We start from the raw sequence: 14,112 nt of genomic DNA, 5'->3' as shown, positions 1-14,112 counted from the left end.
CATTAATGAAGAATCGATACATAAATATGATTGTCTTATCATCACTTTGATTGCTTTCAATCTGTCATCGGGCAATTGTTCACCCCGGTGTGTCAGCTTAGTTATCCTCATCAAACCACGGAAGATAGACAATTATTTTTCCCCCAAATCAATAAAGAAGGGAGACATAAGTTGATTCTTCCAATGCGAAGCGCTATGCCAGAGAGGGGAACTATAGAACCAACTTCGTCTCGTTCACTCCTCAACTAATCTCTACATTCACAATTTTTCTCCCTTTCCTTTTTTGTTTTTGGGAGTGAGGGTTGTCATAACTTATGTTTATCCGCTGTTAAGTGATAGAGTCCTAAGGGCAGTCTCTTTGAGAAGGGGCTGTATTAGTTTTTATTAGCTGTCCCAGGGAAAAGAGTAAGTATTAGCGGGGGGGATTAACTGGACTATACAAAGAGCATGTAAGTAACAACAACATACTCATTGTAATCCCTATCATATGACAAGCATTCAAGCAACAACATACCCCATGTAATCTCAATGATTGCAGATCAAGAAGGGTCTGAAGAAGGTAGGATGCGTGTAGACCTTACCTTTATCCTTGTGAGGTAGAAATATTGTTTCCAATAGACCCTCAACTCAAAAGAAAAGATTACGACGAGCATTCAAGACATATCATTTATATGGAAATGCCTTGCAAACTATTTCAATAAGTTGGGCTCACAGTGATAAACTGATAATTGGCCTCATTTCTAAAACAAACAAACAAAAAATCACTTGCATTCCATATGTTGAAAACCAACAAGGCAATAACCATTTATAATTGTTAAAAAGATCCGTGATTCTGCGGAAATATGCAAAATACAGAAGATTACAAAACTAAAATGAGTTGAATTGAAACCTACAATGTAAATGTAAGAAAATCATTCCGTTGGGATACTACTAGTCAAGAAATTGGAACTCATCTTGTGATGATGAGAACTAGAAGAAATATCGACTTCTGCCAGCCATCTCGTAAGTTCAGTAGCGCTTCCCACCACATCAGTCAACAGGATGACATTTCAGATTATCAACGACATGCCTGCTAACATAGAAAAGATAGTTGTAGCAACTTATCTTTAACAGCAAAGGCATGAAAAAATAAGAATCATCCAACAAATGCTATTCAAGCAAACTACGCAAATAAAAGATTTGATTAGTGATGTATTAAAAGTGGACGAGGTCGTGACCATCAAACTTTCAGGCGAAAAATCCATCTAGTAAGTTAACTCTTCAGGTTAAAAAGAACATGACAATGTCCATTCCGTGTCTAAAAAGGAATATGCTATTGTCCTTTCGTCTAAAAAAGAAAGAGAATAACGTGTCTGATAAGCATATTATTCAGGTATCTATACTTAAAACACAGTTGCGCATATGTGTGTATTGCTATTCCCTATTTCTTAGATGTGTTGGCAATTTTACAGGATCTCAACGCATGTGGAATAGCTTTGTTAGCATCTTTCTTAGCATTACTAGTTGCTGAAACAGTTAAGGTAGGGTCACTAAATTGTACCATCACAATTATTAACTACAAGACCATGCTGAGCTCAAACCAGAACCCTCGGTGAAGACAAAAGATCAAGTGTAACATAAAATGAGAGAGAACCGAATGGCATACCTTTGCATTTCAAATCAATACTTTTGACTGCCAAGAGAAAAGCTCTGAATGCTGCATTTCTTCCTTTATTTTGGGAATGTAATTATCCAGAACATAGAAATGCTCATTAATTGTATCATTTGATATGGCCTCATCAGCTAATTTTACAGCTGCCATTTGGGACAGTTGAAAATTTGTAGCAACATGTTGCAACTTCCTGGCAATATCTTCCTTTTGCAGCATCACAAGGCATATCAAGAGAGATTTAAGCTCACGCTTAGCTCCACTAGTCAGTGACATCCCCTTTAAATGCTCTACCAAACCCATCTCCTCGCCAGGACTAAGTTGCAATTTACCATGAAGACAAGAATCAGGAACTAAAATAATCAGCATCAGAAAGAAATATGACATTGACATAATAACATACCTTCCAGCACGTATTTTCCCTCTATTCCTTTGACGTCTCATGTCTCTCGCTTTTGTACTAGCTCTGGAGTTGATTGATGCAGCTGATCCCTTTCTTGTCCTGCTTATGAAAGAGAGTTATCAGGAAGCTAGTTAAAACATACATTTCCATGGAAACAGAAGAAATTGGTTCATCATTTTCTATTGACAAATACATCCCCCCCCCTCCCCACCTTGGTGTGTGATAGTAAAAGGCTGAAGGGCATAAAGTAGCTCCTACACTGTGGATGGCAGATACAAGGAAATAATAGGTCAGAGGGTCATCACTTACCAGTGCATATATGAGAGAATACATCCAAAAAAAAAATGAAAAAAGCAATATTTGGAAAAGGAAGGTAATAGCATGACATATACCATGACAAGAATCAATTATTTGGAAGAAACAATAAAACATTCCAAGGTTGCTTATTAAAATATTACATACCCCAAGGTATATGCACTCATTCCACTGAAATTGCTACTAGTTTCAGAAGCAGTATCATCATCAAGTTCATTTATTGATCGCTCATCTGACTGTAGCTTTGCAGCAAGTAATAATCTCCGTTGTCGAACACCTAAATATCGAGTCAAGTACTTCCCCACTTTCTCCAACCCTTCCTCATACTCACTAACCAATGAGCTGGCACACTCAAGTGATGCAGTCCTTACTTCAAGGACCAGATCGTCTCTCCTGTGAAGAAATGCAGTCCTCAAAGCTTCTTCCCATTCCCTTGCACTGACCAAGAAATTAATACCAGCATTAACATCTGCGCAATACTCCAAAGCTATTTTTGCAGCATCCCCTGGTTTACCAAGTGCTTGGAGTTCATCACAAAGCTCCTGTGCTAGTTGCAAGACTTCCTCCTTCCCTAGTTTAATGAGACCAGCTACTGTCAGAACCCCACCCCAATTACCACACTCACGATAAGCCTTCAAACCTTTATCCAAACAAGAACAGCACAAATATGTCGCAGCAGCATCCTCAAAGTATTTTATGGAACTAAAATGATCTCCCCAGGCCTCAAGTACCTGGTTTCTCTTGACAGAATCAGTGATCAATTGGAGTCCCGAGGGGAAAAGTTGGGGATTTTTCTTCATGAGAATCATAGAATCCTCAAAGTAAGCATCTCCTGCAGAAACAATGTGCTGAAGCGCAGCCTCAAACCTCTGCAATTTCAGGTCTATATTGTATCGCATTAACACTATTGGCATGTTTTCTAGTTCTTGCAGATAGGGAAGAAATTCTTTCGGGTCCTTTTGTGAATTCAAGGCGACAATAGCTGCAAGGTTCAAATCATAAAGACCTAATGCAGCTTCAAAAACTGCCTCTGAATCAGACAACCACAAAAGATGTTTTAAAGCTTCCTCGGCAGAAGGGTAGAGTTCCCTTCTCAGTTCATCTGAACCCGATAATTCCCTTTCTCGGATTATTTTTATTCTCTCTAAAGCTTGTTCAAGAGCTGGAGGGTCACTTCGAGCTAAAGTGGTCAGAATGCAAAGTTCCCTTGCAGGACTTTCAGTTACATGCTCCTCAAGAGCCTTCCTTATGGCCAGCAACACAGAGTGGATCTTGCTATTGCTATGAGAACTCTTAAGGTCTCCATGTTCTACAGCTTTAGCCTCATTGTCATGAGGTAGGGATATATAGTTTTTGTACAGTGTCTCCATGATATTTTCATTCTTTATTGAACAGACAAATTCAGTTATATAACTTAAATTGTTCACTTGCTTGACAAACTCAGCAGCTGACTGAACAAAGTTTTGCCAACCACAATGGTCAATAATAACATTGAAATCAATTCTTTGCCTTCTTACCATGAGTAATGCATCTTTGTAACGCCCTTGAATCAAAGCATTAATTATTGAGGCTAGAACCAATTTTCTGGGGTAGACGCACTCAAGATTCCCTCGAACTGTTTGAAGTATGATAGCAGACTCGTCCCCATGCAAAACACCTACGATTCTGGCACCTCTTTCCCATATTTGAATATAGTTTCTTTCATCTTCTCCTTTTCTGTGCTTGAAAACTGCCAGGAAGTTCCCATACTTAACCTCCAGTTCTCCTTTCAGGATATCACTAATATCGACGATAAACAGCAAATCCTGCTTAGTTGCAAGAATCAAATGGGTGACAGTGTGGTCAGCAGAATTTGAGTAGAAAGAAAAACTACTGCAATTGTTGCACAGTGTCCTTTCACCAACAAGCAATCTACCACTGTTATCAAGACCAAAAAGCAAAGCCTTCTGAGGTAAGGAGCCACCAATTTGCACAAGATCCATCCAGGGGCAAGATGAAGAAAAACTCATATCCTCACGTTTCTGATGAAGCCCTCTGGCATCAGCCAACTTCAACGCATACTCAAACACTTTCCCACCATCAAACTGAACATATGCTGAGCATCCATTTCCCTGTTCAGTAGCTATACTAATTACGGTACCTTCAAGAGACAAACTATTCAAACCTTTAGCTTGCCAACCAGAGCATGTCACTGAATTAGGAATATGATCTTCAGAACACATAAGCTCAATTTCTTGGAGGCAATACATAGAAAGCTCATCCTTAGAGGACTCTTTTATTGCTGAGTTGCAAATTAGATTATGGCTAACACCAAGAAGCTTGTGTGAATCCAACCATGCAAGGTGAATGAAAGAATTATATCCTGAATCAAAAGAGGCAGCCTCAACATCAAACTCTTTACCTTCTAGCTCCTCCCAACAATCAATTGCAGGAAGCTCTACAACACATATTCTGCCATCTGACAAGGATGCAGCCAGGTGATTCATAGAACTTTTAGAGCAAAATGCCATACTCTGAATGGCAGAGGGAAAATTCAAACAAAAGAGGTACATAGGTGGTGGGATGAGAGATAAAGAAAGAGGGGTTATTAGTATCTTGGAGTCATCAATTACAAGTGCCACTGAGTTATTCATGACAGCTGTATTCCAGACAAAGTTATAGGTTGTGATATACCCACTTGTAGTCCAAGTAACCAACTGTAGAGGCTTTATCGGATCCCACATGAATCTAACTCTGTCATCCTTCATGTATCTGATTTCTTGTTTTAAGTACCAGTGGTTGTTACTTAAGAACCAGATCTTCAGAGAGTCGTACTTTTCTCCTCTGACCACAGCTGCTAGAAGGTCCGAGTTACAATTCCACTTCACAAGTTCTACAGTAGCATCAATTTCTACGTTGAGGCAAAATGAGCTTCTTTCTAATCCATTCCTCTCAAAGAAAACTATGGATGGGCATTTTCTATCTTCCTTTCGGTCATAAACTGCAGCAATTTTGGCTCCACTGGGCATCCAATCCAAAGTTGATCCGATGAAAGGATTTGATTCTGAAACAGAATGGAGTGCCCCTGAGTCCCGTTCCCAGATTTTAAGCTTTTTATGCAAGGTCTGAGAATTATTCACCCTGCTTAACGTTGCAATGTATTTGCCATCACCTCGCCATGAAATAGGGCTCTCCGACGAATAATTGGAAGAGTAAGTATGTTCATCTGAATCAACAGCGCAATAATTTTCAGTCATTTTCTTAACAGAAGCATAATACAAATTTCAAGCACCAAATGTGTGCAATCAAATATGAAAATGTACATTCAAGTTACATTCTTAAAAGAAAATATGTTTGCGAGAAAAGGTAAGAGTGAAGACTTCAATAACTCTGTTAGTACACTCAATGTACAAGACATGCTATCGTATTAACTTTTCCGAGAGGGCAATATAAATGGAGGCTTATTCACATACTTGCAAACTGAAAATCAAGAGTTAATATAATGACCTTTGCATGCTTCAACCTCCATCAGAATTAAGTCAGCTCAGTAATCCTTAATACCACAAGAACTAATGTTTTCACATGCGGAGGACCAGTGGCATTTTGATAAGAAAACTAGCACATATATCGAAGAACTGGACAAGACACCAATTAAAAAGTCAGCAGACATTCTTGTTACCTTCAATTACTGTACAAGTTTATCATATTAAACAAAATTTCAGATACTGTCTGGAAAATATATATAATTTTCAAATAATTATGAAACTAACTAAACCAAACCAAACTAGAAACCAAAATTTCAGATATGATAGTAAACATAATTTTCAAATAACTATGAAACTAACTAAACCAAACTAGAACTGTCATTTTCCGCAGTTCAACTCTCTTTAAACATAAGAAAATGTTTATACCAGTAAAATTCAACCCTCTTAATATTATACATAGCTTCAACCTGGAAAAGACAATAGTAAAATGATCCCAATAGAGGAAAATATAGCAACCAAAAATGATGTCATGCTTGTGATTTCAAAGAATTTGATCATCAAAAAAGTATTCCTGAAATGTGCATATAATCACCAAAAGATTATTTTAAAAGGATGATAGAACTTCACTTGAAGAGGCAAAAGCATTTATTAATTCAGATATATGGAAAGAAGTCCTTACGTACGTCAATATCTTCAGGCAGATCATCAAGAGCCATCTCGTATAAAACATCCCAGTCGGGTGTCATCATTAGAATCTGTCCAAAACCAGTAATTACACCAAGAAGATCTCCATCTGGACTAGGTGAGATACACTTTACTCCACCCTCCAATCGGCCAACAATCTCTGTCGTATTATCATCTGCAGTGTATAGCAATAGAAGACCATACGAAGTCCCAATAATTAACGCTTCTTTTTCCATTAAATAATCCATGGAAGTAATGAAATCCCCAGGCTCTAAATCAATAAGGTTATCTGTTATGGAATCCCAAGCTCCTGCATTCTGCCATAACACCAAGTAGTCAGAGAATAATTTTTCTGTGAGGACAAACTTACATGTGAAGAACTCTAAATCCTGAGCCTGTAACAGGGCCATTTAAATTTGTTATCCTAGTTATTGATGATAATAGTGATTATTAAATACGAACAACAATTTAGTAGTGTATATCAAGTATGAAGAGGAAGCAAAGTAAATTCCTAGTGTTTGGTCTAACTACATAATACTTCCCAGAAATTAGGAAAATCTTACAAGGCATTTGTTTTTTGTTTTTTTTTCTTTTGCAAAAAGAAAAATTCTAAGTAATAAACCTATGTTAAGGTTGTTTAAAAAACAATCTTTTCTCCAAACTTAGGGGTAAAAATTAACCTTCTTTGATAATAAGCTTTTCAAAGTCAGCAAAGAAAGTTAAAACCTTTGCAAACAAACAAATTTGCAAGCAAAAATTGAAAAAGAAAAAAATTCACCACTTCTCCAATTAAGGCCAGCGCATACATAAGAAGAACTAACTCCAAATCGAGGACACGCCATAGGCCATTTAAATTGTTTATCTTAGTCATTAGTGATAATAATATGTCCCAGTACATGACACACTTTTTTACTTATCCAATGATTAATCTTCAAAGTTAAATTGGATTATATCAACTCACTATTCAAAAACTATACAAGTTGCAATCCTTATCATTTCAACAACAAAGTGTAATGTCACAAGTGGGATTTTGGGGAGGGTAGTGTTTACGTAGACCTTATCCCTACCTTACCTTTGAGAGGTAGAGAGGTTGTTTCCTATACACACCCGGACAATTCTCCTCATATAATTTTCACAAGTGAGGTCTAACAAGGATAGTGCCTTACCCCTACCTTGATAGGACAATTCTTCTCTTATCAATATAATTATAAAAACACATCTTTAACATGTTCGTCAAAGTTCACATACTAGTATATATCAAATGCGTGCAACAATTAGATTCAAAATTTTAAAAAATAAATAAAACTGCAACAATTTGGAAGAACTTACATTAGATGATGGAAGAGATAAAGTGTATATGAAGTTTGAAGATGAAGCTAAAAAGAGACGATTGCGTTCGACGTCAAATGTTGCAAAGCTAATAACTTCATCGTCAGACTGTAACTGAAGCTTCGAGAATTGCTCCTTCAATATCTTCAGATTCTTCATCTTCCTTGTGTAGGTAGCAACCGAATTGAAGTATTTCAGAGACCAAATTGATGAACGAAGAAGAAGAAGAAGAAGGTTTTTTGGGTTTTACTGGTTGCTGAACCCTAGAAGAAGGTGTTTTAGGGTTTAAACTTATTATGTTTTTAGAGAACTTTTGTTTTACGAGTTGAGTTGCGATGGTGTTGTAAGTACTTAAGGGGTCGTTTGGTGTGAGGGATAATACCAAATAGTCTCGAGATTAAATTATAGTATCGCTTATTTTGTTGTTTGGTTGGCAAGTTTGAGATAACTTATCCAGAGATTAATAATTAGTATCAGGATAAGTTATTCCTCTCCTTGGGTGGTATAGTAATTCCGGAATAACTTATCCCGGGATAAAATAGGTAAATGATAAAAATGTCTCTTTCAACACTTTTACAAATAAATTGTTCTTAAAATTTATTATTTGAATACAACAAACCAAACACTCAATAAAAAATAATCCCAACACAACTTATCCCATCATAATTAATCCCAACATAACTTATCCCAACATAACTTATCTCATCATAACTCATTTTTAAACGAAACGACAAGTTATCTCGTATGGATTTGAGCCTCAAAGATAGTGTTTTACCTTTGAAATGAGATTTTTTATGCAAATTAAAATTAGTCGGCCTCTAAAATGGATATGGAATATTAGATGAAAACTAAAAGAGAGCAAAATTATCACGACTCAAAAATCTCCCCTAAATCGTGATGGCACCTACATCCTATTCAATAGGTGTGTATTTAACTGTTAACTCATTAAATTTTTAGCTTTATTTTCATCTAGTGTCTCATCTAAAAAAAAAATAGAGCCAAAATTATCACAATTCGTGATTATACCTACATCCAATTTGATAAGTGTGTATTTAACAATTAACTCATTAATTTTTAGCTTTATTTTCATCTAGTCTCTCATCTAAAAGAAAAAAGAAAGTCAAAATCATCACGACTCAAAAATCTCCAATAAGTCGTGATGGTCACCATCCAATTCAGTAGGTGTGTATTTATACAATAACTCATTAAATTTTACCTTTATTTTCATCTAGTATTTAATACGACGTTGCGTCTAAGTTGAATTTAAATTCGCTTTGAAATTATTTTACATTGAAAACGAAATGCTTTGTTAAGGCTTGAATCGAAAAACTTAATCAAAAGTATAGACCACTTCATTAAAAAGGAACAAAAAGGTAAATCACTTCGCAAATTAGAGATAACGTCGAGGGGACGGTTAATCCCAACTATTAACAGGGCAAAATTGTCAATTTACGATAGTTTAAGGACAATTTTAACCCTATCGACTATTGTTTTGATCATTGTCTTATTATATGAGATTACAACTTCCAAAATTAATATATATTAGAGAAACATTAAAGAAAATTATAACAATGATATATAATTTAGCTTGTGTGCATTTCATCAAGCACCTGCGAAATACATTACTTATATATACATTTTTATCTTAAAATATACCAAATGCACACTGCCCATAACAACATAATATGCAGAAAGGGAAGAGAAATGGTGAAGTAAAGGAGATCTGATTTAAAGCAGAGGTACAACATTACAACCTCTCATAAAACTCATACAGCTACTGTTCTCAAAAGAAGCCTAGATAAGTCACAGAATCAGCTCTCGAGGCGATGGTTCTCCGATGGCTCAGGGTTCTCCTTAAGCTTCCGTTTGTTTTCTTGCAGATAGATATACATACATGGTGACCGTTGGACGTTGCTGAGCTGAGTTAAAAGACTTGATGCTATGGTACATTTTGAATTTTCACCAGCCCATTAGTGTTTTTTTCACTTTATCCACGATGTCAGTCCGAGCTTTCTTGCTAGCTAACGGGTACTCTGGGCTTTCATCCAATCTGAACCTATAAACTTCCCATTGCCTCTCTGCTGTTGAATGTCTTGCAATTTCAGCCTGCAGAAATGTGTATCTGTTAGAGCCATGGAAGTAAAAACGTGTATGGAGGAGAATTTGAGGATATGGCTACTTACAGAGAAAATACAGATCCCGAGCTCTTTTAAGGCAATTGTGACATCATAGAAAACACGTGGCCTTCCCTTTCCGGATAACTCAACGGGGTTGGCAACCAGTAGTTCTGTATCTGGGCCACGACTACCAACAGTGACTCGAAGTGGATGAAGCATCTCTTCCTTCAAGTGAGAACACAAAGATTTTATGTTCTCATCATCGATAATCTTTTTCCCATCTGTTGTCTGGATAAATAGGTCTATAGTACGATAACCCTTGGCAGTAGACTGGATTCTTCCAAAAGCAATCTAGACAAGAAATAACAGGCACATAAGTTTAACGTCTGAAAATAAGGCAATAGCAAAGATATTCCAAACTAGAAGCACCAATGAAGATATGAAGTATAGATAATCACATTCATTAGATAGTTCCGATCTTTTATGTCCGTTGTGAACAATTTAGACAAGAACTGCAGCTCCAGTATATATAGCAGACTCCTTTAACACATCAAAATTTCACAGGACATAAATTTTGAGAACCATCTACATGTCGAAAGTGGTTTGCTTACAACACAAATTTGATTCCAGAGAAAAGGCATTCACTACACAGTTGGTAAAATATATGGTTACCCGAGTATCACAGTCCTTTGAAGTCCTCAAAATGTCATAGATGAGGCCCTTTTGATCAACGCATTGTATTTGAAGCAACGTATGGACTGGGCTCAATAAGTTATCCACTGTGATGGTTGCCTTCTTTAATTTTGCCGTATCAGATGCAGAAGACATGGGAACTGCTTCCTTAGACAATTCACAACTAAACAACTCTTCTGCAACTTCTTGTGGAAGAGAAGTGAATCCTTGCTGAACTTCACATTCAGGCCCCGACAACTGAAGTTCACAGCTAATGCAATATTCTCCCAGAACATTGCTTAGATGTTCACATGTCTCATCTCGTCTTTGTTTTGTGTGCAGCAAGTCCCTGATATACAAGAATACCAAGCAGAAATGTAAATACCACATAACAGGCAATTACTGATAACTTTTACTGTAATGCTTAGGCTTTTCCTCATTTGATAGCAGCAGAGGAGCATCAACTTTCACGGCCCAACAGTTAAATCATATGGTGGAAATGAAGTAGAATTACCAAAAGGATCAACAACAGACACAAATCATAGTATTCTACAATAAACACAATAATATATTAGCGAAGAGTCGCAGCATAAGATGGGGGCAGGTTTTTGTGGAACATAAGTTACATCAATAATTATTTTCTGTAGTTAAACATTCTGGTTGTTTTAAGATATTATATTATGAAACTAATATCAAGCCACCAACAGCAACACCATTCCATCTGCAGTCAACTGTTCAGTTTTCCGATAAGAAGTGCAAAAATAATAAAATCCTTCCAATAATTAATAGAAAAAAAGAAGATTTTTAACTACTACCTTGGCTGACATATCCTGTGAATATACTTCATGCATAAGGCAAAATCAGCCAACCAATCAACTAAACCTCAACCTCAAACTACTTGGGGCTACATGATTCCTCTATACTCAATTTGCTCTATACAAAACAAAAATTCATTCCAAAGAAAAGGAAAAAATTACTGCTAATTTTCATACAGAATTCACTAAAGGGGATCCATGTCTTTAACATTTAAGATCTTTTAGTATTGGTTCGGTATACATGTGTCATGCTTGGGAATTGAGTTTGACATTGTTTCTTTCACCTCAATGGTTGTTGAGCTTAGTTAATACTGGTCAGTTAAAAAGGGGACTTTCTTCAGTCTAACAGCCAATCACTGTGTATCTGGTTCAACCATCAGAGATGGTATGGTCTTATCGTATTAGCAGCATCAATAAAGATGCAGCAAGGCCACAGAATAAACAATCTTATACTAAATAGATCACCACAAGTCAATTAGGCTAAAGATCAAAGGCAACGTAAACCTGTTGAGAACTTCAAGAGACTTACATGCAATCTGTTATGAAGAAGAGATCCAAAACTTTGTCGTCTGGTGTTGTCATAACTTTCACTCTTTGAATTGTTAGCTCAAGCTCGCAAAGGATCTTAGTAACATCTGAAAAGCACAAATAACCACATGAGAACTTTATGAAACCGTGTGCTAGTAAAAAAAGCACAAAAAGTTGAGACGCATTATGCTTACCATGTAGCAATCCTTTCCTGTCTAGGCAAAACACCTTCAATAGGTAAACTGAAGGCGGTGCAGAAGCAGTGGACTGTTGGTTTAGGTAAAATGAAATCATGCATGAGGGACATGTAGACATAAGCCTATTTTTCAAGCTTCCCCAATCCACCTTTAGCGAGCTTGGACGTGGCACAACCCACAGTACTATGTAACACCATTTCCCATCGGTAGCAAAATCTGTATTAATTTATCCATCCATATCATAAAACACGTCAAGTAGCTGGTGAAAAAAATCATGAAGGCGTTAAAAAGACGGAAATAATTGAGCTAACACACATTCTGTCAGGAAAATGCAAGAACTTGAAGCTATATGTAAACATGAAAACACATTAGTTCAACTAAAGATGTATTCTGACATTTCATCGCAAGTAGTTTGTTTGTCTAGTAATTGTTTCCAAACTTTGACACTGGACAGGATTCAGAAAACCTCAAATATGATAAGCTAAGTACTTTTAAAGAGAAAATTCAGCCTGAAAGCAAGCAACACGATGGTTTATTAATCTCTTTTCTTTTCTCCTCTCCTCTCCCTCTAACAGCTTTATCATAACACTGAACACTAAACATTGATTGGGAAATTAGAAAATCAAACCTCATCTATTAACATGAGGACTTTGATTCAACACCAACCGGAGGCAAAAATACTATGTTTCTTCCCATCTATCCCCGCCTTGGTGGATAGAGTTACTCGGTCACCGTACTTGTGGAGGTACCAGGTAACAACAACAACAAATCCAGTGTAATCCCACAAGTGCGATCCGGGGAGGGTAGAAGTGTACACACACCTTACCCCTACCTTTGAGAAGGTAGAGAAGTTGACAACTAGTGAATGTGGAGATAGCAAGTACCTTGCAAAACCAGTTGAAGCGGACGCAAGCTAACCATACACCATGGTTACTAAAACAAATAATTTTTCCATTTTTTTATCAATGACTCAAAAGATTAACAAACCAAATCAAAAAACTAACACAAAAAGCACAAACCTTTAGCCACCATTTCAGTATACATATTGAAATACACTAACATATAGCATACATACAAATCAACCACAAACCATCAGCTTATCAAGCAAAATTAGCATTCAATGTTAAAAAACAATCAATAGAAACTGAGAACAACAATTCAAAAAAAAGAAAAATGTAGATCCAAATCCTAATGAAAGAATAAGACACCTCACAACCCGAGGCGCAGAGCCATGATTTTCACCAAGCAGATTCAAAACATGAAGAAATGAAGAAGTAAACACGCGAAAAAGCCAAACAGGATTCAACATTTATATATAAACAGTGTAATTTTCCGTCTAACCTCCACGAGTAACATAGAGTCCGAATTCCAGAACAATCCGGCAAAGGTCACATCCAAGTCCAGCTTTATCAGGGCAATTTACGGTGATGGAAGTCGGTTCATCGGATTTCCCTCTGTGTTCAATCAAAACGACATCGTCCCATGCAATCCCCATTTTCTGTTCAAATTCACCGGCACCGGCGGCTATATATCAGAAAATTCTCCGGGAAGAATGCACCGGTGACCGGCGTCTGAATCTGAGAGACTTATCCGGGCGAATACATATATATATATATGAACTTTGAGGGGCTTTAAAGACAAAATCGCCGCCCCCTATTCTGCAACAAATCAATGTTTTTTTTTTTCATCAGTGATAATAATTGTTGAAGAAGAAGTTGTTTGGTTAAAAAATGGGACCCATAGACACATCATTACCACGTCAGATGTAGTTTGGCATTTTTCGCTACTAGTAATAAAATACTCGTGTGAGTTTAATATTTGTATGGGATCTAAATAATCTTGATAGTATTGAATGTTCTATTGTATATATCACGTTTTGCTTTGCATGTGTTGATATGGTTGGTATTTTTTATTACTAGCAGTAAAATACTCGTGAGTGT

The 14,112-nt window shown here is 36.7% G+C and overlaps 2 protein-coding genes across 3 annotated transcripts; both read right to left on the bottom strand.

The window, feature by feature from the left end:
- Window positions 1–742: 742 nt before the first annotated feature.
- LOC125819619 (elongator complex protein 1) lies at window positions 743–8,009 on the bottom strand. 2 transcript variants are annotated; one of them, XM_049499076.1, is made up of 6 exons: window positions 7,844–8,009; window positions 6,510–6,831; window positions 2,514–5,571; window positions 2,052–2,150; window positions 1,646–1,964; window positions 743–1,069 (listed from the first exon to the last, which is right to left on the bottom strand). In XM_049499076.1, the coding sequence occupies exons 1-5, from the start codon at window positions 8,000–8,002 to the stop codon at window positions 1,655–1,657; spliced, it is 3,948 nt and encodes a 1,315-aa protein (XP_049355033.1). In that variant the 5' UTR covers window positions 8,003–8,009; the 3' UTR covers window positions 743–1,069; window positions 1,646–1,654. The 2 variants fall into 2 exon arrangements, with proteins under 2 accessions (XP_049355033.1, XP_049355034.1); XM_049499077.1 differs by lacking the exon at window positions 7,844–8,009 and having other exon boundaries at window positions 6,514–6,729.
- Window positions 8,010–9,396: 1,387 nt separating this feature from the next.
- On the bottom strand, window positions 9,397–13,840 carry LOC125819632 (ACT domain-containing protein ACR9-like). The gene is made up of 6 exons (XM_049499093.1): window positions 13,514–13,840; window positions 12,170–12,388; window positions 11,977–12,082; window positions 10,633–10,981; window positions 10,027–10,311; window positions 9,397–9,949 (listed from the first exon to the last, which is right to left on the bottom strand). Exons 1-6 carry the CDS (start codon window positions 13,665–13,667, stop codon window positions 9,803–9,805), a joined length of 1,260 nt encoding a protein of 419 aa, XP_049355050.1. The 5' UTR covers window positions 13,668–13,840; the 3' UTR covers window positions 9,397–9,802.
- Window positions 13,841–14,112: the final 272 nt, after the last annotated feature.

The sequence above is a fragment of the Solanum verrucosum genome, unplaced genomic scaffold, assembly GCF_900185275.1.
Source record: "Solanum verrucosum unplaced genomic scaffold, falcon-dt-bn FXZP01000255.1, whole genome shotgun sequence".
Lineage (NCBI taxonomy): Eukaryota > Viridiplantae > Streptophyta > Magnoliopsida > Solanales > Solanaceae > Solanum > Solanum verrucosum.
This window is presented reverse-complemented; position numbering and strand designations above follow the sequence as displayed.

What these genes read in the sequence shown, in the direction of transcription:
- LOC125819619 (XM_049499076.1), bottom strand. Translation starts at nt 8,002, where the DNA reads ATGAAGAATCTGAAGATATTGAAGGAGCAATTCTCGAAGCTTCAGTTA. An exon ending in GCCTGAAGATATTGACGTAC is followed by an intron (nt 5,572 to 6,509) that starts GTAAGGACTTCT and finishes CTGTTGATTCAG; the next exon opens with ATGAACATACTTACTCTTCC. An exon ending in GGGAAAATACGTGCTGGAAG is followed by an intron (nt 1,965 to 2,051) that starts GTATGTTATTAT and finishes ATTGCAACTTAG; the next exon opens with TCCTGGCGAGGAGATGGGTT.
- LOC125819632 (XM_049499093.1), bottom strand. Translation starts at nt 13,667, where the DNA reads ATGGGGATTGCATGGGACGATGTCGTTTTGATTGAACACAGAGGGAAA. An exon ending in TTCTTCATAACAGATTGCAT is followed by an intron (nt 10,982 to 11,976) that starts GTAAGTCTCTTG and finishes CTTGTATATCAG; the next exon opens with GGACTTGCTGCACACAAAAC. An exon ending in TCGGGATCTGTATTTTCTCT is followed by an intron (nt 9,950 to 10,026) that starts GTAAGTAGCCAT and finishes ACATTTCTGCAG; the next exon opens with GCTGAAATTGCAAGACATTC.